This window comes from Alligator sinensis, unplaced genomic scaffold, assembly GCF_000455745.1.
Source record: "Alligator sinensis unplaced genomic scaffold, ASM45574v1 scaffold472_1, whole genome shotgun sequence".
Taxonomy (NCBI): domain Eukaryota; kingdom Metazoa; phylum Chordata; order Crocodylia; family Alligatoridae; genus Alligator; species Alligator sinensis.
The window spans coordinates 587,827-610,780 of NW_005842518.1; the positions used below are offsets into that span (position 1 = coordinate 587,827).

At 42.0% G+C, this 22,954-nt stretch overlaps 1 protein-coding gene across 1 annotated transcript in view; it reads right to left on the reverse strand.

Moving 5' to 3' along the window:
* Positions 1–22,954, reverse strand: part of DNTT (DNA nucleotidylexotransferase) — a 258,267-nt gene that overhangs the window by 156,545 nt on the left and 78,768 nt on the right. Inside the window, exons 4-7 of the mRNA XM_025213283.1 lie at positions 20,400–20,570; positions 17,883–17,954; positions 6,381–6,504; positions 510–642 (exon numbers count right to left, since the gene is read on the reverse strand). Of these exons, the coding sequence (XP_025069068.1) occupies positions 510–642; positions 6,381–6,504; positions 17,883–17,954; positions 20,400–20,570 (500 nt within the window). The remainder of the gene's footprint in view (positions 1–509; positions 643–6,380; positions 6,505–17,882; positions 17,955–20,399; positions 20,571–22,954) is intronic.

The following is a 22,954-nucleotide window of genomic DNA, read 5'->3' on the forward strand; positions in this document are numbered from 1 at the left end:
ACCGGCACAACATGCCTATTTCTGTAGTTACAGGCTCTTTCTTACCACCTTCCTACCTTGACGGTGTTTCTAAGAATGAGTATCACAAGGCAAAATCATTGCCTTGAATAAGATAGTTAGCCTTCATTTCAAACACAAGCTTCCTATTATTGTACAGTACATTCAGGAATTCAAATCCAAGTGCAAAAAAAAAATTGCTTGGAAAATTCTGTGCTAAACCACAGTATAGAACAGAGACACATCCTTTATCTGGTTCATTTGTCAGCTAGCCAGTTCTCGTAATGACAAACCAAGAATGTATATTGTGACAAACTGAGAAAAAAATCCTGTAAATATGGCAGAAAAGAAAAAGCATCTATCCTAGGATTTGCTTATGTGTATTCTGCATAGTATTAGAAACAAATTTTAATGACCCCTTTCCCCCTCCTCCCATTTTGTGTTTTTTTCTTTAGCCTACAGCTTAGAAATCAGCATTCTGGCTAACAAGTCGCCCCTGAAATATTGTTTACCTTCTGAAACCACCAGTTATGGTCACTAAAGCGTCTGGTAAAAACATGCACACAGTATCCTTGATAAGTAGGCTCACTGCATCTGCTTCAGCCTTAGATACATAGGAAATAATGTCTTCATAGTGGAGAAACCCTGAAAAGCAATATTATATGATAAGCAACACGTTTTGATCACTGGGTAAAATATTTAGGACACACAGCATTAAGGAAGCCAGAAATAAAGCTGATGGTAACCTTCTCACAAAGAAAACCTAAAAGGACTACTCAATTCATATAAAGGACATGAGACTGCCGACCATTAGGTGCATGGTCAGGGTTATGACTAAATTGCTCTCTGAATTATGTACCTACCTGGAAGTTACAAGTTTGCTATAGAAATTACTGGACAGAGTGTCATTACATGTGTTGCATAGGATTTCAGACTAGATCTTCTTTTCTTCTTTTTGTGTCTCTACACTACATTTGGCCATTTTGTTATACATGCTTGTGCCCATTTATTGTACTTTGTGAGATCTTTCATTGTACGTGTGCCTTCAAGCAATGGGCATTGCAGCAGGTGTTGCACTCCAAACCATGATTTTGATGATTTTCAGACTATATATTCATAGTGAAGTCTGTGCTTTTAATCGCTCAAAAGATTATTTTACTTTCATGATATTTAAATTATGATGCTACCTCTCGAATGCCAATTCAAGAATGTTCTTATTTTCCCAAGAACATAATTGGGAGGACCTGATGATAAAGATTTCAGGCTGTCATAAAAATGCCAGTCTTCCACTCCCGTCCTGTGCTGGGCAATGACATTGCCCTGAGGTTCAGTCCTGTCACACAAAGTCTTTACACATCAGGATTGGACCCCCACCTGCCTACACTGGGCCCTACACCACTCCCATGCACGAGGCTCCTGACACTATTTGAAGATAGGGCCTCACCTGTATTGCCCCCACTGAGCCCCACATGCTGGTGTCAGGCTCTGAAGCTCCACGCTGCCCCCCACCCAGACCCTAGATCAGGGCCTGCACCTCCCTGCACACCTCCCTAGTGCACAGGGCCACAGCCTGCAGGGCTTCCCACCAACCTGCATGGAGCCCCATAGGCCAGATAACATGGCACCAGGGGCCAGATCTTGCCTGTGGACTGGGGGTTGAACCCACTCTGGTCTTGAGTTGCCAGGCTGGGTACCCTAAACTGCAGAGCCAATTTGCTCTATAATTCAAATTTGCTTTCTTTTCTGCCCAGAGCTTATGTACCAACCTGGGGTTTCTGGGAAGTTTGTTCCCTCTAGTCTTTCCTAGCTCTAATGCTGGGGGGTCAAGGGTAAATCCCCATGGTGTGTAGCACTATGGTCATAGCCCCATTTGGTGTAGCCACACATGAGCTCTCAGTGTGGGGTGTGGCCAGAGTCCCTTCTTTCCTGCTGCTCCAGAACCCAGGGATTGAATGCTGCCACTGCCTCTCATCCCTTCCTTTTCCTTGCTGCTGAATTCAGTTGGGTAGAAGAGGAAGGGGAAGGGCAAATAACGGCACCCATGGGCTTTGGAGCTACCTAAAAGCAAGGCCTACAGCCAGACCCCACTCCAATCAGCAGATATGCTCAGAGTTCCCTGCTTACATGGAAGAGTCCATAATGACCACGCAATGAACTCAGAGCTCACTGAGCATGTACAACACAGGCAAAGTGACGGGGTGCATCAATCCCCCTTGCCCTGTTCTTGGATCCACTACTGGCTGGGGTCAAACAAAACCTTCCTTAAAACAGGGTAAAGATAGCCTCTCCTATCCTACAGCTGTGTTTGGGATCAAGCAGGGTACCCTCAGCCCTCAGTTTCTTTCCACTGCAGACCTTTACCACTCCAAGAAACTATTCTATTTAGTTCCCGTCCTCCTTTCAGTTCTGAGCTAAAACTCCTTCCTTCAGACACAGTGATCACAGCTTAGGTCTATACTTCATTTCTGGCAGATTTGCACAACTCACAAGAATCCTGTTCTACCCCAGCAACATTCCTCCCTGCACGTATCTCCTGCCTCTTTTGTAGAGTATCAACAGCACAACCTTCCCTTACAACACTTCCCCTTTTTATTGAACCACTGACTGCCTTTTTATCCCCCAGCATCCACCTATTAGCCAGTCTTTGCCACATAACTTTACTAATTTCCTCCCAGATAAACTGGGTCTGGGACAGATGTAGTCAATCCTCTTCAAGGGCCAAACTCATTGAAAATGGGGAGCACCTATATCAGATGGTGAAAAAAAGACCCACTAGACCCACCAATTTGTCTTTAATCTGGGACTGTATGAACCTGGGTGATTTCAATATCTGTCTCCCTTCTCTGATAGTTTGAATGCCTGTAAATCAGTCTAGTACTTCTGTGAGTACCTAGCAATGTCATTTCTAGAAACACCCATCTCAAAGATGACCCTTCCTGGAATTACATGATTTTACCTAAGAACAGGAGCTTAGAGGCTGATTGACATTCAAAATATCCTGACTATCTATATGTCAGTCTGAGACGCTTATACTCAGAGGGTCTCAAGCAGGTCCAAGAAGGTGATCCTTCCGCTCTATGCGGCACTGGTCAGACCGCAGCTGGAGTACTGTGTCCATTTCTGGGTGCCGCACTTCAGGAGGGATGTGGACAGCATTGAGAGGGTCCAAAGGAGGGCCACCCACATGATCAGGGGTCAGCAGGGCAGGCCCTATGAGGAGAGGCTGAGGGACCTGAACCTGTTCAGCCTCCAAAAGAGAAGGCTGTGAGGGGATCTAGTGGCAGTCTACAAACTAGTCAAGGGGGACCAGCAGGCATTGGGAGAGTCCCTGTTCCCCCGAGCACTACAAGAAACAACGGCCACAAGCTAGTGGAGGGTAGTTTCAGGCTAGACATTAGGAGACGCTATTTCACTGTCAGGGTGGCTAGGACCTTGAACCAGCTTCCAAAAGATGGGGTCTGGCTCCTACCCTGGGGGTCTTTAAAAAAAGGCTGGACGAACATCTGGCCAGGGTCATTTGACCCCAGTACTCTTTCCTGCCACGGCAGGGGGTCGGACTAGATGATCTCCTCAGGTCCCTTCCTACCCTACCAACTATGAAACTATGGTTTGATCCTGCAGACTGATGAAATAGATTCAGATATGATTTTTAAAAGGAAGAGATGTACCCAAAATTATACACTGAGTGTCAGCGAATGTGAATAGAAAATGAGGGTGAATATAAGCAAGGCAATCAGAGATCCTAAGTTGATATAAAAACACACTGGGGGTGCCAAGAGAAAATATACCAACATAAGCTCCTTCTAGATTTATTTCAACAGGTCGATTTACTCCTGAACTTGGTCCCTAGTAGGTGTGGCATTCCAATTAAAGTTTCATTGAATTTAAACAGTTGCAAGATCTGTTTGGAATCAGAATTTGGGCCATTCTTAGTCAAAGGATGAAAGACGCTGTACATGTGAGTGCAATATCTGTGAGACTGCACCAGTACTTAGTATACAACTTGCCTCACTCTATAGGACTTTATTAAACCAAAGAATATTTCACACACTTCCCATATTAATGTTTAGAATGAAACCACACTTCACCTCATTCTGAACTGTACCTTGTGCTAATTCTGCTCTGCTGGAGCTCCCATTATGTGAACATGTTTGATTTTAACAGCTAACTTTATGACACAAATTTTCCTGTCATTTTTTTCAGCCTTACTCTACAGTATATGATAAGGGTCATGTTAACACTTTTATGAAGAGGGAGCCTACCAAGCCATCTAAAGTTTGTCGGACTGTGTAGCTCAAAAGAAGAGTTTATTGAACTTATATAAGCCTTCATTCAACATCAGTAGGCCTGTCAGCATCTCCTTTTATTATGGGAAGTGTCAGGTAACTTTAATAAGACACAATTTCTTATAACTTTGCCACACTTTAAACATCTGGGCTGAAGTTTTCCATGCTGAGCACCTGCTGGAAAATTTTCAGCTAAAATGACTGAGCTATTTCTTTAAGGCCAAGAAAAATACAGTATTTTGTCCATGTTAAAAAAAATTCTTGTGATCTTTTCTTTGAAAAGTTGTCCTGCCCCATGCTTTGACAAGGTGTGGCCTTTCCGCCAGTCATGTTCCAGTCATGTCCCCCATGAATCCACCCAAATGTGGCAAAATAATGAGCTTCAGTTAATAGAAATCCCTGTTGTTAGCTGCTAAATTACCCAAAGATGCAGTGCAAATTGAGCAAGTACCAGCCTCAAGTTAAGTGGAACTTTCTCTATAACTGCAGTTTTGGACTGCTGTGGCCAATGTAAGACCTGCATATGGGAATCTGACCTGAGTGTAATGAGCCTGTTTCTCCAATACTTTCATTGTTTACAATACTGGGCCCAAGCAGCAGGGAATAGGAAACTGCCTGACAAAGGTAACAAGAGCTGGCTTGCAGGATTGGACCGGAGTAGAGGCATAGATTCACACAAGGCTCCTGGGTAGGGAGATGATATGAATTGTGACTTGCATGAGTTGGCAGAGGGAAATGGACTAGAAGTCAGGTTGGAGGACAACTGGGAGAGGATGAACAAAGAGTCTGAGACCAGGAGTTGGGGAAAGAGGGGGACTAGCTAGACAAAAAGAGTACAACTGAGAATTAAGGATGGGGAGAAAGATGTAGAAAGGGAGATAAATTTGATGAGCTAATCAGGTGAGGGAGAGGATTAGCAGTAGTTGGGCAGGGGAATTGGGATAAGAACATAGTGGAGCACGCACTGAGATTCCAAGCAACCCCAGTAGGAAAAAATGGAACAAGGAGCTAGTAGAAATGAGGAACAGGGGTCAGAGAGGCAACTGGAGTCCATGTAGGAAAGAGACACAAACTGGACAAAGAATGAAAAGAAAGGAAATTAGGAATGGATAGGCAAAGAGATTGTTACTGGACAGTCCAGAAAAATGAAATTAGGAATTACAGCATAGGAAGACTGCATCTGGGATCAGAAGACCAAAGAAAAGAGGACAAGATTGGGATGAGGTGCTGGAATGGGAAGACGGGGCTTAGCAAAATCAGGCCAGAGGGAACAGAGCTGAGGGTTCACACCTGAAAAAGACAGGACACCTGAGAGGACTGAAAAGAAGAATCCAAACCCAGTAGAAAGCACTGCTGTTTCCAGCTTGGAATGGAACCTGATTCCTGAGCTTCACCTTTTCTCTGCTATGAGTGAACTTCTGAGAAATGCACTAGCACCTGTCCCTTCTATGCCTTCTAGCAGTTTTACTATTTGGAGAAGGGCCTCTTCTTTAATCTATGAAATTAAATGCAGGAACTTTAATAATGTTTTAGAGTCAAGCCCTCACATGTTAGGAAATGCCAGAATTATGCAGTTTTGAACAGTTTCTTTACTACATAAATCCAGAATCATTCTCAAAGCAGGTCTAAAGCACTGCAAAACTCAGGGAATCAGTGGAAACAATAGCACATGCTCATGACATTAAATACTGTATCATGATTCATATACACAAAAGGGCCAGATTAATATTGTACAACCATAGCTCTGCCATTTCCTAAAATCTCAGTGCTTGAACTCACAACTACAATAATGTTCTTTAACATAATTATTTGCGCGTAAAAAAAATAAGGAAGATTTTTTTAAAAGAAGAGATTATATTATCTAATTTAAAGAATGAGTATAGGTTTTAACATATGCATATGTTTTAAAAGAAAACATCCCTTAAAATAATAGTATGAGATCTCAAAAATTCTTTTTAATATCATAATTAAATATTAAAAATATATTAAGGCAAGAATATGAAAAGGGCCCTATTTAAATTTTGAAAGACCTATCTAATTAATGCTGTTTTCAAGGTAGTAGAGCACTGAGAGACAGATTTTTTAATTGGATTTTACCTGCTATCTGCATTCGTGACAGCTTCAGAGTCTTCTCAGCTTTTACTTCTTCCAGAGTTCGAAAACCCATTCTGTACCATTTTTCAGTTGTCTTCAACCCCACTCCGAACACAGAAGTAAACAACTAAAGCAAACAGAACAACACACATTTCAGTGAAATACAAACAATTGGTGGGGCAACACAGTGCAGCTTTCTAAGGGTACGCTGGATTAAGAGAAAGTAAAACACAAAAAAGTCAAAAAACAAACAGGCTTGTTAGCAGGACTATAACGAGAGAAGAATTCATCCGTATCTAACTAACTTCAGATGAGTATAAATTCCTGTGTACAACTCCCCTGTTCAGTCAAGTGCTTTTATACATTTCTTGTCTTTTAGGAACTTAACATCTAAAAAATAATAGGTAGTGTCCCACCCACTTGGTATGAGTTAGTTATAAGTGCACTTTGATCAAAAATTATCAGTAGGACTAAGAAACTATATTTGTTTTCAGCATTCAGGGATGAAAAGAGTAATTTTATTAATCTTTATGGACATATACAGACATTCAAAAACTAGGGGAGGAATCAATTTCAGCAGTGACAATGCGTAGGGGGCACATGGGGGTGCATGTACACCCCCTGAGAGTGTTGGTGCACCCCCTGACAGGCCGCGCTCCCCGCTTAGGTGACAGGCAGGGGCACTGGTGGCCCTACTGTGAGTGCCTGCAAGGGAGTGGGAGCGCCAGATAAAGCGCCACAACCAGTTCCAGAAGCGCCGCGGCCACTTCCTGGTCACCGTGTTCGGCCATGGGAGACCTCCCCTTCCCCCCCACCCCACCGTTCCTTGACTGGTTGCTGGGGGGGGAGGCACATGCGCCCCCTGACTAAGGTAGCACCAAGCGCCCATAAATTTAAGTTATGTGGTTTTCTCTAAATGACCTTGCTTAGATTGGGAGCAAACTGCCTCCCTTTTGGGGAGGGAGGCATAGCAGCATTTCTGCATGCCTCTTATTGTGCCCTGCAGACTCTCTAGGGTGCTAGAGACTGCCAAGCACCCAATCCACCCTGACTGGCTGCCAATCATGGGCAACCATGCCCCACATCACACACCAGGACATCAGTATGCAGCCACCCCTCACTCTGGAGAAACATGAAGCTGGCCAGCCCCAGAAGTCTGCTACATCAGGGGTTCCCAACCCCCAGGCCATGGCTCAGTACTGGGCCATGAAGGGTTGGCTGCCAGACTGGAAGTGAGCACAGACTGGAAACCCCAGACCAGCAAACCACAGACTGGAAGTAACTGGCATACTGCGGACCGGCAGCCAATCCTTTTTTATACTGAGTATAAAAAAAGGTTGGCTGCCAATTCACAGTTTGCTGGCCCATGGCCACTTCCAGTCCACAGTTTTATGATGGTCCTCAGCATTAAAAGGTTGGGAACCTCAGTGCTACATCACCAACCAGTTCAGCATGCATAATCCACAACCAGAAAGGCCATCCAAGAGGTGCGCTGGTCATCTAGAATGTCCTGGCCAACTGCTTCATCCACCGCAACAATCCACAGGAGGTGGTCACCAGCTTCCACTGCATGGGCTTCCCCAACTGCAGGAGGGCCATGGCCAGTACCACATCCCCATCCTCTGCCCACCCAAAGGCAACCTGTGCTTCCTCCTGCAATGAATTTCCTGCCAGTGACTCCTCAGGCCCACAGTGATGCCATACATCCACAAGAGCTATTTTTCTGTTGTCCCCAGTTTCATCTTTGGTACTGTCATCGACCTTTCCTTCATGATTGGGGACCTGGCTTAACCCATCCTGCCTTGGCTCACGAAGCCCTACTGGGGGCAGCTGGACTGCCTAAAGGAGCATTTCAGCTACTTTCTGAGCAAGTGCTGCATGACTGGTGATTTCTCCTTTGGCCACCTCAAGGCATGCTGGGAGGATCTCACCACATGCCTCAAGGTGGAAGAGGAGAATCTGCCGAAATTCATCATTGCTAGATGCATCCCCCACAAGATCTGTGAAACCAAGGAGGAGGTTTTCCACAAATCCTGGACAGAGGTGGCACAGCATGCAGAGCATCATCATGCTGTTACCTCCCCACCACACTGGTTGTGGGCATAGCCCACCCGCTTCCCTCCCCCCACTTCTCTCCAGCAACTTTGAATTTTTGCCAGTGCCTAGGCCTCCATCACAGTCATGTGGAGTGGGGTAGAGCCATAATGTCCTGGGCAGAAGGGCATCCTTGCTTAGTTCCAAAGTATTCACCAGAACTAAGGGGAGGCTAGGCGTGAGTGCTGAGTGGCGCTCCATGTGTGGTTGCTGCACTGGTAGTCAGTGGAGTTTTGGGAGTGCTCTGTGTGTGTGAAAAGGGGGCAGCGAGAAGCCATTGGAGGAGTGGAAGCAGAACATTTGTGACAGTATTGTCAGAAACAGTGTCCTGGGGGCTGGATGTGTGGCCACGGTCTGCAGGGTCAAGAACCAATGGGGGTGCTCCCACAAGGAGGAGGGCAATGGGCATAGGTTTGGGGCCCAGGGTCCTGATGACCATGGCATTGGAGCTTTCCCCATGGTCCTGCACATTGTGGTCTGTGCATTCAACAGTGCCTGAGAAAATGTGAGGGGGACTCAGGTCTAGCTGCAGGTGGACCTTCACTCTGAGATCCTGTGATGAACTGGGGACCAGCACCAACAGGCCAGAGACCTTGGGGACCACCCCCATTAACATACCTTGCACCTCACGGACCCCAGGGACCTGCTCCCAGGCACCTGATTGTACTTTCATCCTAGGACCTCCCTGTACCTCCTCCTCCAGTGATGTTCCTGCCAGTGACTCCTCAAGCTCCCCAGTCGTGCTGTACATATGTGAGGTGGTGATGGCCCTGTCCATGCTGAAGAAGTGGGACAGCTCCTCAGAGAAGGGTATGCTCTGCCTTTTGGCTCCGAATTTTTTATTGGTGTTATGCACACACTTGTACTGAATCTTCATCCATTTAATCTTTGGTCCAGCCCTGCACCCAGTCCTCATCATGGCTCTATACTTACATCTGTTGGACAATGTGTTTGAACACACCCTTGTTATGCTGCTCTCTGGCAGAGCTGGTCCTGGGTCTCCTGCTCACCCAGGGGGCAATGAGATCCTTCATCTCCCCATGGCTTCAGTTGTGTGACCACAGTTGGGAACTGGAGAAGGATGGGATGGGTTCTTCCATGGTTTATGCTGGTACCCATGGGGTCTGAGTGTCTGTGAGTGGGTGAAGGTCTGGCTGTGAGGAGATGTAAGGAAGGAAGGAAGGGTGGTTGTATGTGGGTGTGGATCCCAGCACATGGCTCTCCCTCTCACTCCAGCTGGGTGTGGTCCCTGCTCCACAGTGACTGGGGCTCCACTGAACAGGCCACTCCCATGACCTCAAACTTTCCAGGGGCTTCTAGCAGGTGCCCCCATAATGGTGGCAATACCCCATGCCCAGGATCATTTCTGTGCAGACCTAGTCCTGATGTTCTGCCCCCTGCCACCCTGTTCAGGAGAGGGGCTGTCTATGCTGGGGTCCAGGTCACAGGGTGCCTGCCTTTGGCCTCTGAGATGTGGTGTGCAGATGCCAAGGTCAGGGTCCATGGGGCTGTGCCCAAGTGTAGAGGCATGGGGGTCCCTGGGGGTGCCAGGGTCAGTGTCTTCAGGGCTGTGCTTGAGTTCAGGGGTTATCTGGGGCTCAGTGTTGGGGTCTGCATGTATGTTGTAGGGTGCTACATGACAAGGTGTTGGGGGTGTGAGGGCATGACTCTGAGATGTGGGTGCCCAGGTCCCAGGGCTCATGCAGGGAACACAGATGCCTCACTTCTTGCTGCCTGCTGCAGCTGACAGGTGGCTGGAGGCAGGAGGCAGGGCTGTGATTCCTTAGCACTGGGAAAGCCCAGGGGCAGGGTCTGCTGGGTACTCAGCCAGAGCAGCCCAGCATGAGCCAAGTGCTACCACACTTCCTGCAAAACACGCTGAGATGCCAGAGGTCAGCAATCTGACTTGAATTGATAGGCAGAAAAAAGCTATTCTTCCAAACTACCACAACGACTTCATAGTATGAAGGAGAAAAAAAATGACCCAAAGTTTTCTACTTAGTCTATTTAGACCTAATTTGTTTCCATTTTTGAACTGCAAGCCTTTGCTTGTACACTTGAACTTTGATGCTACTCCACTCCCAGGAGATAGGATCAGTGAGAATAGTCTGGATCTTTAAAATCTACATGGATGGAAACAGATGTCAATGGAATTCTGGATACGGAGGGTATGTAAATAAAAACAGTGGCTCTATATTTTAAAAAGTAACTTACAAAATATAAATTTGGACCTGATTCTGATTAATTATTTTTCAAAATTCAATTCAATTTCAAATGAAAATACAGAGGGTGGGGGTTTTTTCAACTGTTATAAATACAGACTGACAATCCTGCAGGCCTTCTTACACTTCTCACTACTGGTTAGCCTTATTTGAAATATAGATTTCACATGAGTAAGGGCAGTAGCTTTTACATTTGCTAAATTGTATTGTGTTTGAGAATAGAGCAGTTGTTTGCCATGACCCTGCTTAAAGATAAGTCTTCCTGGCCTAAGACAGTACTGCTGCTTATCTTTTCTCTCTGCATACATCTTTCTCACAAACATCTTTTCTAGTGAAGGTGCCAGTATATGCTATCTGCCAGATTATATTGGGCCTGTGTCTAATTCCGTGCTGCTGTCCTCATTAATCCTCTCACCCTACACACAAATGTAATGGCACACTAGGAAAGATTTGGTAGGGATGGTCCCTACAATGATACCTGGGTCTTCCTACCCGACTAATCATAGCCAATGATGGTCCCAGGTGATAAACCTGGGATTATATCAAGCTGTACCTCTGGTGCGCCTCTAACTCTAAGCTGCTCTTTTATTGGGATAGGAGAGATAGTATTATCTCCCCCTAATATATTTAGGCTTAAATTGGTACAGGTGCAGAGGGAGGGGAAGTTGGGTCATTCAGGCTCTCCTGTTGCTACAGAAAGGTTTTTTATCACACCCATACACCCAGGTCTTGGGAAGACAGAGCTATGATCATTACCCTTTAGTTAATAAAATTACAACTCAGTGAAATTCGGGGTTTCTGCTTAATGGGAAATTTCTTATTAGGTTACAGTTCATTTTCAGTTCAAATTTTCTGCAACCTGGAAGCTCACTGGGATCTGCAGACACTCAGGTGGGGTACACACATTGAAATAGTCTGGGAAATTTCTCCTCAGGGGGTGGGGCGGGAACCCTTTCCTGGACACTCCTGAACAGACATTTGACTGCTGAGCCTCTGAAGAGCAGAGAACTAGCAGTGCTGATACTACATAAACAAGGGACTCCTGTGCACACATCTCACATCTCAGTATGCTCTCCAGACTCTCTCATTGTGCTTGGAGACAAATGGCAGCAATATATAGGGAAGCTCCAATTGGCTGACCCAGACTGCTCACTGTCTGCCAGTGTCTCCCTGCAGCAACATGTGGGAATTGTGAAAGGGACATTTTCTGCTCTTTGCTCAGCTAGAGCACTTGAATCCATCTTGAGTGACACTGTCTCCCAGAGCATGGGGGGAGGGGGAAGGAGTGGGGGAAATCACCCTGGAATGCTGGAAGACTTTTCTGTGGCTTCTCTCAGAAGGAGATTTGTACAGGTATTTGCTCTCTCAGGACAGACTCAGGAAAAATTTAACCCTGGTTGCTCCCAGGTTATTTTTCTCCTGGAGTAGCCATTTTCGCTCTTGGAAAGAAATTCTAAACATCTGTACACTTGTGGTTTTTACTGAGAGAACAGCGACTCTCCCAGACGAAACTGAACGTTTATACATGTCCTGAGTGAAACTGATGTTGTAAGAGCAATAAACTTGGTAGGAATGTCAAATGGCATCGACTAGGTGGTGGTGGGTTCCCAAGGTCTCCAGTTCCAGGGTAAGTCAATCATGGAGGGCCCTGGACCTCCAAGGTCCCCAGTTATATAACAGATGCACAAGGTGGGCTACATCATAGCTCAAACTTCAAACAAATTACTTGAAGCTCAGAACAGCATTCCCCAATTAAATGTTTTTGTCTGAAAATTTCTAATGAGCTCCACTAGCTATTGTTACAGCTAAAAAGTTGTTGTTATGTTGTTTTAATTATTAAATTTTCTTCTCCATTCACATCAAAACAGAATTGCATCCATATGTCCCCACATTTCACTGATTAGGTCACAACTTTGGCAGCAGAAAAAATCTTTGCACAAAAGGAAATGTCTTTGGTGGTTTTGAGCTGGATGTTAGATAAGGAGGAGAATGCCCCACTGAAACATCCAGTCTATACAGAGGCTGTGGAGCCAGGCTAAACTACCACGCTGCTTCTTCCAGTAAAGCACAGGATTTTTTTACACCTTATGTGACCACTGTGTGCCATGTATGACCTCTCAATCACGCAATATCTTTTTTGGGAATTCCCAGAATAAAGTTACTATAGAAATATTAATCCATGGGATTAAAAAACAATATGGATTTTTGAAAAAGAACAAAAGGGGAATGAATTATTAAAAGTTGTATGTGATATAAATTATTACAATTACTACTCAGCAAGGTCAGTGTCAGGAGAGAGAATCAAGGTAAACTACTAACACAAGCTAGACTGCTTAGCTTTGCAATTTCAGGTGAAACACCAGATTTTAAGTCACATTCACTTTCATTCATGACCTGCCTTCTTCTTTTATCTGTGTAGTAGTGCTGCCATTTAATACGTTGCTTTCTACTCCTAGGTTTTTCTACTGTCCTCACTAATTACAAAGCAGATGGTTATCTCTCTGATTGCTCAAAGACACCTACATTCATAAATAATAATGGTGTGAAAGTTGAATAGGAGAATCTCATTTTAGGATTTGGTTGCTTCATTTATAAAAACATTAATATTTGCATCATTCACTCCTGGGTAAGGCCTATCAATCTGTACGTAAAATGAAACTAGCCACTTGGTGCATCTACGTATAAATTAATCTGATGCAATAAACTCCAGCTCAGTTCACACAGTTTATTGCTCCCAGGCTCAGCATTTACACAAGTGCCAGGGACCACAGAAGGCTGAGCCAGGATGGCGCAGCCCAGGCTGGCAAAGGGACCAGGGGGTCAGTCTGCCAGCCCAGGGCTGCTTCTGCCCAGCAGAATGTGCTGGGGAGGGGCTGGCTGGGGCACAAGGGTGCTACAATACAAGGCTAACTGGCAGGCTGCTCCACGCTGTAGCACCCTTGTGCCCCGGCCAACCCTCATCACTGTCTACACGTGTGCTGCAGCAGAGTAAATAAGCCGCTGTAGAATAGTACTTGTGTTGGGCAGTACTATCCTATGGCAGAGTTAATTAGTTTACTCTGGCCTAATAACACAGCTCATGTAGACAGTGACACTTTACTGCCGAGCTAATCAGGCAACTCGGCAGTAAGTATCTCATTTAGATACACCCACTAATTCTGAATGAATAAGTGGTTTTTCAGAGTGGCTGGCTGCCAAAAAACCTGAAACAAATTCAATTTGGTCCAAACCAAAATTTATGTTTTCCCCTCTGATCAAAGCAAAAACTAAAAAAAAAGTCTTTCAATCCAAAGTAAATAGTTTCATTTTAGACAATCATAAGAAAAGTAAAGGGCTAGATTCCCAGAACTGCCAAAACAGAAGGGGGTGTCCCTCTTATCTGATTGCCCAGGGGTTAGGTCACTCACCCAGGTTGTGGGGAATAAGTTCAATTCCTTCCTCTTTCAAAGGGGACATTAACTCTTTGGAAAGGGCCAACTCTTTGTATAAATAATTAGATGCTCCTCCAGGACAGACTGGAATCCAGGTGGCTCCAAAGCCTGCTGGCAGCTAGGGTATATGTATTTAAATCCTGTCAGGCAGCAAAGGGAACTGAACCCCTCTTCTGGGTGAACTTTCTAACCCCTGAGCTATCAGATAAAAAAAGATATCTTCAGCACCGGCACTTTTGTGAATTTAGATCCCCAATGTTTTTTTCAGCTAAAGCTATTCAGCACAATCTGGTCAACTTCACAAACAGATCTCAAATATCCAGCATCATATTTCTTGATGAAATTACTATTCACCAAAAACAAAAACCCCGAGTCACTGGCATTGGGATTTTAGTATGTTTTGCTTCCATTCATTCAAAGATAATTTTGAATACCAAGTTTGTTCCAAGAAACAAATCAAAGCAGATATGTCAAAGATGTAAGCAGTGTTCAGTGGATCAATATCTCAGGTGGATAGTGACATGAAAAGTGGAGAAGAAAACCTCCTTGCTCTCCCAAAATGTGTTCTTTATACTCATTTTGTCAATACTGTATCTCTCAACAGTTGCACTGCACATTCATAGGGTTTTGATGAATAGCTGTACAAGCCACATATAATTGTGCCTTTCTATTGGATCTGCAGCCTTTGAATTTAGACCATACTAGCTGTATCCTGTGTTTTTCTAATGAGATTAATTCTTTGGAAGTAATTAAGATAAAGAATAAAGAAGGATGAAAATCTTGGATAATATTAAATAGGAATTACACTAGATTTTGTGTATATAATGGATGAAATTACTTTGTCTGAAGCATGGGTGTTTATGAGAGAATATAATTATTTTTAATCTTATTTTAAAAAATCATTTAGATTCTTATCTTTTAATGTTTTTGCTAGCTCTGCATTTTCTAAAAGGGCCATTATTGGTTCCAGAACAATTGCAAGAAACTTTATTAACTCTGTGTAATGGTTAGAGATCTATAGAAAATGGACTCTAAGCTACTGTCATTTGAAAAAAACAAAATTAACTTTTTATTCACTATAAACTGCAATTCTTTAGCGCTCAGTGAAGTTAGATGCACAAAATTCACTACCTAAGGTTTTTTTGTGTAATAGATACCCCATTCCTGATACTGTATTTATTGTTACTGCTGGATTTCTGGTGGTAAAAGTCACTGTATATTGACTCACTTTTTACAGTCTCAGTAATGAGAAAAATTATTCTCCAAATGTTTGTTGTCATTCATATATTCAAAGTTGCTGCAATTTGGTAACATTAAAAAACTCATATTTATATAATGCTTGGTTTGCTTACAATAAAAAAAAATCCTACCAGGCTAAGAAGCCTATTGGGCTCATGCAGTTAACTTCTAGAGACCTAGTTTAAAATTCTGGCATTAGTCATACAAATTCAGAATCAGAGTTTCACCAAATTTTTGTAGCCTCATCCTTTTTCTCAGTAAACATTTCTGTGTATTACAAAACTGCCACACAGCTGGGAACTATTCAACATGATAGTCTGCATGCAACAGAAGCTCCCATTAAAATTACAGCACTACTGTAGAGTAGGACTGATACACTGTTGGAGCAGTATGGATATAGACATTTGCAAAGCAGCCCACGCTTCTACTGTCTTATGCTTAGCTGTTGTTATGCTCTGACATTTTCCATGTAAGATATTTCTAAGGTGCCTATCACATTGGTATCTAGGCAAGTTAAGGTTTACATAAACCTGAAAACTTATGGCCTCCAATGAAATATAATTTTAAAAGGAACTATAACCAATTGTCTACAAATTTCCATAGGGCAGGATTTTCAGAAGGGTCTGAACTGAATGCCCATCAGTTTCTGGGTGTCCATATTCACATACGTATAAAAGAGTTCTTATTCTTCATGTTCTATATTAAAAGCCAGTCACTATTTTCATTTCTTTGTAGCACCCTGTCAGATCAGTGAGAGTTACTTGTAACTATTTATGGTCAGAGTTGTCCTTACGTGTGTATCTCACTGGGTAATCACCATTTATATTGTGAAGTGTGAGATATACCCATTGTTCGTGACATTTGCTAACTGTGTATGATTTTTAACAGTGCAGTGTATTGAATTACCATCGGTTTTTTGCATGTAACAAAATGCACATTTAACAGCACTGATGTAATGATCACAGAATGTTCATTATAATGTTATTTTAGGAAGATATTACTGAAAATGTCTAAAGCATGAACTTAAATCTGAAGGAGACGCAAGTTTGGTCACAACAGCTTAGCAATTGCCCAACTAGATCAGCCCTAAGGTCCACCTAGCCCAGTATCCTGTCTCTGACAGTGGCCAATAACAGATGCATCACAGGAAGATGCAAGAACCCCATGATAGGCAAATGTGAGGTAATCCATTCCCTATATAATGTTTTATTCTGGTCTCTAAAAAGTTTGTTTTAACCCCCAAAGCCTGAAATACCCTAATACCTTATCCTAAATTTTTATCATGATAAATTATGACAACTCTGGACCCCAGATTTTGTTTTTACACACACACATGCATTATGTATATATTTTGTTTATATATATTTGTTTAAACTATATATAAAAAAAATCAAAATGGTGTGTATGTGTGTATACACGTATGTAAACACACACACACATATATATATATATATCCACTCCAGTTTTGACTCCTGCTATATTCTTGATCTCAGCAACTGTCACTGAATGCCCATTTATTTGTGTATTATGAAAACAGAAGATCTTTTCTATAGATAAAGATCATTCCCTCTTATTTATTTCCTAAATTAAACAATCTCAGCCTTTTAGATTCTCTTGTTTTCCATAATCCAGGCTTTCTCATCACCTTTTTCTGATTATGTGCAATAAGAGTTTTACCCGTAACATTAATAACCAGTACTAGTCTCAAAATTATAGATTATCTGCTTTGTCTTTGTCTTTATAATGTTCTCTTAATTAAAATAAAGCTTGTGTTTGCATTTGAGTTTATCCGTAGCAAGAAGCATAGGCAATTGCTAGCAAAAAAGAAACTAGGTTTCCTTATTTGCACTATATGCAAGAGAGAAGGTTATGCATGAATACACATGCACCATATCAAATTTTGTCAGCAATAAAACACTGAAAAAACTGAGAGTTCCTGTGGTGGAAGAAGCACTGAAAGTTTAGTAGGTGGGAACTCCTCTACCACCCCATCTGATTCTGTGCTGTGCTGTATCCCAAGCAGAACTGTCACTTTGCTTGTGAAACTAGAAAATGCCTGCTGACAAAATTATCCCTCCATCCTTCCCCTCCTTTTTCCTGGGAGGCACATTTCACCAGAATTAAAGATAGCTCTTAGTCATCATCCTCAGCCTGACATTTTTCCAAGATCAGAATAAGACTTGGTTGTGACAATCATGACTAATGAAGCAGAATAATATTGGGTTAAACCTAAGCCAGAAAAGAGTATATGTTACATTGTTTTTCAGGAGAAAATTACTCCTTAATTTAAGTTCAATACCAATTACATATGTATCACATTAATTAGAAAGATAGCTGATTTCAGAACAAATCTCTTTCTACTATGCAGCTTCTTTTTTACTAAGTTACTCTTTCCTTAATATTGATAATTTAATACTTGGGATGCCCCTTTACAATAATGTACATGGCACGATTCAGTGAAGAGTGATCAAACAAATATTATAGCTACTATGACAAAATTACGAAGAGGATATACTTACTTTGAATGATTTGTATCGTTCATCATTTAATATTTCTTTAGCTTGACAACTCTCTCCTTCTTCTAGTATTTCCTGTATGGAGAAGAATAGAGTACTTTTAGAATAAAGATTTTAAATTAATTTATCTTTAATTTAATATTCCAATAGTACAGTAGGAAGTCATATCAGCAGGTGAACACTCATATCCCAAACATGCACACGCACACATGCACAAACAGAGCATTTTTGGTGAACAAAATAGTTTTATTTATTTGCAAACAAATCCTGCAATATTTATTCAAGTAAAAAAATCTCACTAATTCAGGAAAGGTGTAAAGGTTTGAACCATCCAAAATATTTCACATTATAAAGAAATGGGTCTGTAATCAAGAAATTACTCATCATAGTTGGTAGGGTCAGAAGGCCTGAGCAGATCATCAAGTCCGACCCCCTGCCATGGGCAGGAAAGAATGCTGGGGTCCAATGACCTCGGCTATCTGAGGTCCTCAGTTATCCAGCCTCCTTTTGAAGACCCCCAGGGTAGGGGCAAGCACCACTTCCCTTGGAAGTTGGTACCAGCTCCTAACTGCCCTGACTGTGAAGTAGTGCTTCCTGATGTCCAGCCTGAACCTACTCTCAATCAACTTAAGGCCATTATTCCTAGTAAATAAATCATCAATTGGAAAGCAGTTGTTTCATTATGCAGAGTAGACTGCATATGTCATTATTCTGTATTTGATTAAACGTATTCATTTTAAAAAAGAAAGAGTTATAGTAGCAGTGGGTATATTTTTGCTCTGTATACAGTCCTTCCAATCTTTCTCCTTTCTATTGCCTGGAGTTATACTCAAACTCCCAGTCTCTAGGTCAGTAGGGACTAAGCGCACTGTAGAGGTTATATTGTCAACTTCTGAAAGAAAGGAAAAAGGAAGGGGGAGTCAAGTGAATCACAAGAGTAACTTCTCCACACAAGTAAGTCATTCTGCTCAAATGTCTACTGCGATGCTAAATGTCTGCAAGGTGCTGAAAGAGCCAAACTTATTATGAATCCAAAAGAAGAGGGATTTCAGCAAGAATGTACAGTTTGTCCTTCACCTATATGAAAGAATCATGTACAACTAGAAGTAAGTCAAAATATATCATCACATTACTAAACTGTTTATGGGTTTTGCTAAAATAGCATTTCCACAGGGATAGGACCTGGGAACATAGGACTCAAAGGGGCTTCCTTGGTCAAAATATGCGGTCCTCTGCATTTACAAGCAATCATTTACCCAAGTATTGCCCAAAATGGCCATTTCAAACTTTCACAAAGAACTACAAGGCAAAACACAGAAACATGAAGAACACCCTACAACATGCCACAGGTAAAAGCTACCAGACAAGAGTATTGCAAAAAGGACCATATTCCACACTACAGAAAAAGGCAAAAGTCCCCACAGTCCTTGACAGTTTGACCTCAGGGGAAAATCCCTTCCTGGCCCCAAATTTGGGGATCAGCATCGTGACAGCAAGACCCTCTTGTCAGTAACCTCAAAGGTCTTAAAGTATTGACAGGAATGTAGTAACACCCCAGACAAAAATGTGAGCCTTAACCGTGGCCAGAAAAAAGCAGCCCCAGAAGCCAGCCACAATCATAAGAGGGGAAAAATCCCTGGCTAACAGGTGACCAGCAAAAGCCTTGAAGCATGAGACCATCTTCTGTGTTAAATCACATCAGGCTAAGCTAACCAATATTGCCAGAGAAGTCTGTTACATCCAAATTAGAGAGAGTGGGTTTTTTAAAATGACATATGCATTTTTTATCATTAGTATCAATAATAATGATAACAAAAATTCCTGGACCACCTTAATTCATTTGGGAAGTTTTGTGGCATGTCATATTAATCATAGATTTAAATTCAAATTATTGTAAAACTTTCCAGAAGTTACTGAGTCTATGGTAGTAAAATATTTCATAGCCTAAAACCATTGCTAGATCCAACAAAGTAGGTGTTTGCCTATGAAAGCTCATGCCTCCCTAAACTAGCTAAGTCTCAAAGGCTATAAACATTTGAGACAGGCCTGCTTTTCCCAGGGTTTGGCCCAGATCAAAACGGGTGCATCTCAGCAGTGAAAGTTGTAAAGTTGAGGTTAATAAACGACTTGAGCCATTTATAAACTTCACCTGTCACTGCTGTTCCTCTGCCAGTAGATGGCGAGGGAGAGCACAGCCTGGCTGGCTTGCCTCTGGCATGGCCTGCAATAACTCTACAGATGCGCACACAGCCTCGTCTCAGGAAAAGTCTCAGCGAACTTTATATGGCATACTGCAGACAGATTTGAAGTAGAACAAAACATTTGTACATCTGTAGAATCCTGCGGCAAATGCAATGTCTATTTATGGGCTAAGGTGCCCTCCTGCCCTACCTTCTGCCTATACCTTATTACAGGAGACATACATACTGGTCTTCACATACGCACATCAACTCAGTCTCTCTCATTGATATTTCTAAAAAATGTAAAAGAAGCATCTAGCACAGAGATCGCTAATGTTACCTCAATGACACATTTGACTTTGTCTCCCATGCAAGGCAGTCCTTCTATATTCTTCATTTTTACTATAGGAAATGGAAGGAATTTCAGCACAGAAGCTGCTCTCAAGAATTCCAAACAACCTAGTCTGTTTTCTCTGAACTCACAATTTTCAGCCAGTATCTCAAAAGCATCCTGCAAAAGAAAATAAATATTAATACAATATATAAATGGCAGAATTTGCAGACGGATTTGCAGACTTTTTTTTATGCAGCTACTCACTTAACGTCGTAGTTACGTTCTTGAAAAATGCAACTTTAAGAAAAACAATGTTAAGCAAATCCAATTATGTCACAGTAGTTACCTACTAGCAGGCGGCAGCCAAACAACGTTATAACCAAACATCGCGTGACTTCAAACGTGTATGTTCTCTAATAGATCAGCGATGTAATAACAAAACAACATTAACCAGGACAATATTAAGTGAGGAGTACCTGTACAATAAACATAAGCAATACAGCCAACCAGAAAAACTTCAGTAAAGCCTTCTATCATTGGAAAATTCAGTTCTGACAACATCAAAATACTAGATGAATTCATGTAGTTTTCACTGAAAATTTGTTTTGGAGATGAGCTGGAAGAAGATGAGTCCAAGAATATTGAAGTGGGATGTTTATACAATACTGGAATGAAATATTTCATTTTTTTTTTCATTTTGAAACATTTTAATTTCATTTTATAGATTACAATAGAACATAAAATATAACATTAAAAGTTTTTTAAAAGCATATTAGGTCAATCGATATGGAAAAAAATGTATTTGTGAAGAATTTTGAAATGTTGTTGTTTTGTACTAATTCAAAACAAAGCCAAAGATTAAAATCCTTTGGGAAACAAATTTCCATCTTTCACACAGCTGTCATAAATAGGGAATGACCTACAGGAGTAAAGACTCCTATGTTTGCTTAATAAAAAAAGACCTTGCAGTGAACTGTCACCTGGCACTTGACATTTGAAGGCAATTTCACCACCTCCCTGAATTTGAGAAAACTCTCCTGAGCCTGCCAAAGGAAAAGTAAAATAGCTCCTGCAGCTTTTAGAAATCTACCCAAATGCACTTTATCCACCATGTCACTACATGACATCTTTTGGTTTCTAAAGCACACTCAAGGAAAACAGTCTGTGGCAGGCCCTACCACCCCAAGAGTTTCTTCTCCTTCAAGGTACAGCTGTGTTTCAAGTCAGCAAGCTCAAATAACAGTACATGCCCCTCCCCCCCCAACTTCTTAACCCATGCAAAGGGGGAAAAAACAGCCTTTTATGATTCTTCATTTATCTTGGGCCCTGTTTATTGAAGCTGTTGCATTCAAAAGCTGTTGATAGAGAAGTGATGTTCTTTAAAACTGGAAAAATTTGTAGAAATATGAAATGCAGACCATTTCAGGAGTATGAAGAAGTTTGGTTTTTGTCCTTCCCAAGGTAAAATTCTATGTTTCAAAAGATAACAAGCTCTGTGACAGTGCCTGAAGTCGTGCAACTTTAAAAACAGTGGTGCAGGAATTTCTGCAGGCTGGTACAGAGTAGCAGCCAAAAATTTCAGTGCTTAATGAGACCCTATGTAAATCTCATAAACTCTCACATCTGCAATAGCAACTGTTTTTCTGTTTGGTTGGTTTTATGAGATTTTTTAGTGCACCCTGTTTCCAGGGCAGCTTCTCATTACATTGACAAGAGCTATGTAAAATGTGTGAGTAGAATCCATGGCACGCCAGACCAGGAACCATTGGTCTATGAAGGTTTGGATATTTCTTCTTAATGCTAACAGCACTGCCCATCTACCCTAAAATCTAGTAAACCCTCTTTATTTACTTTGCTTGCCCTCCAGTAGCAGTAGCTTAATTTCATCCCTGTTGCTGCTCTCTTTTGACCCACAGGCCACTAACATCCTCAGATACCAATGAAGGGTTAGCTGTCAGAATACTTATACCCCTCTGCTCTCTAATCCAGAGACCTTCAGAAAAACAGAAAGAGCCTTCCTATGCTCCACATATGACCCTGTTAGTACATCTCTCATCATTGTGCCAGAATTCCCTTCCCCAACTAAGCAGGTGTCCGAAAGGAGCTGGAGAGAGAAAGAACGAGTGAGGTTTTGACTTCAGTCCCTAAAACTGACACAGGAAGAGCTACAATCATTATTTTTCCTGGGAGCAAGGGAGGAGCAAGAAAGGAATTGTTACTCAGTGTTCCTTCTACAGCAGTATAGCCATAATCTACCTTTGCAAAGGGCTGATCTTGAAGGCTCAATCTGATCCCAGGTTAGATATCTAAATAAAGTAACCAAGTGCCTTTGTATACCAAAGACAACCACTAGAATATACACAAAAGATGATGTTACCTAGAAGGAAGGCAGCTGGTCAGCAGTTCAAAGACTGATGCACAAATAGGTGTTGACAAATATGAAAACAAATACTATGAAGAAAAAAAATATATTTGGACAGCATAAATGGGCTGAACATACTAATACAATCAATAGCAAAAATGAATTCTGGGAAGTGGATGAAACCATAATATATAACCAG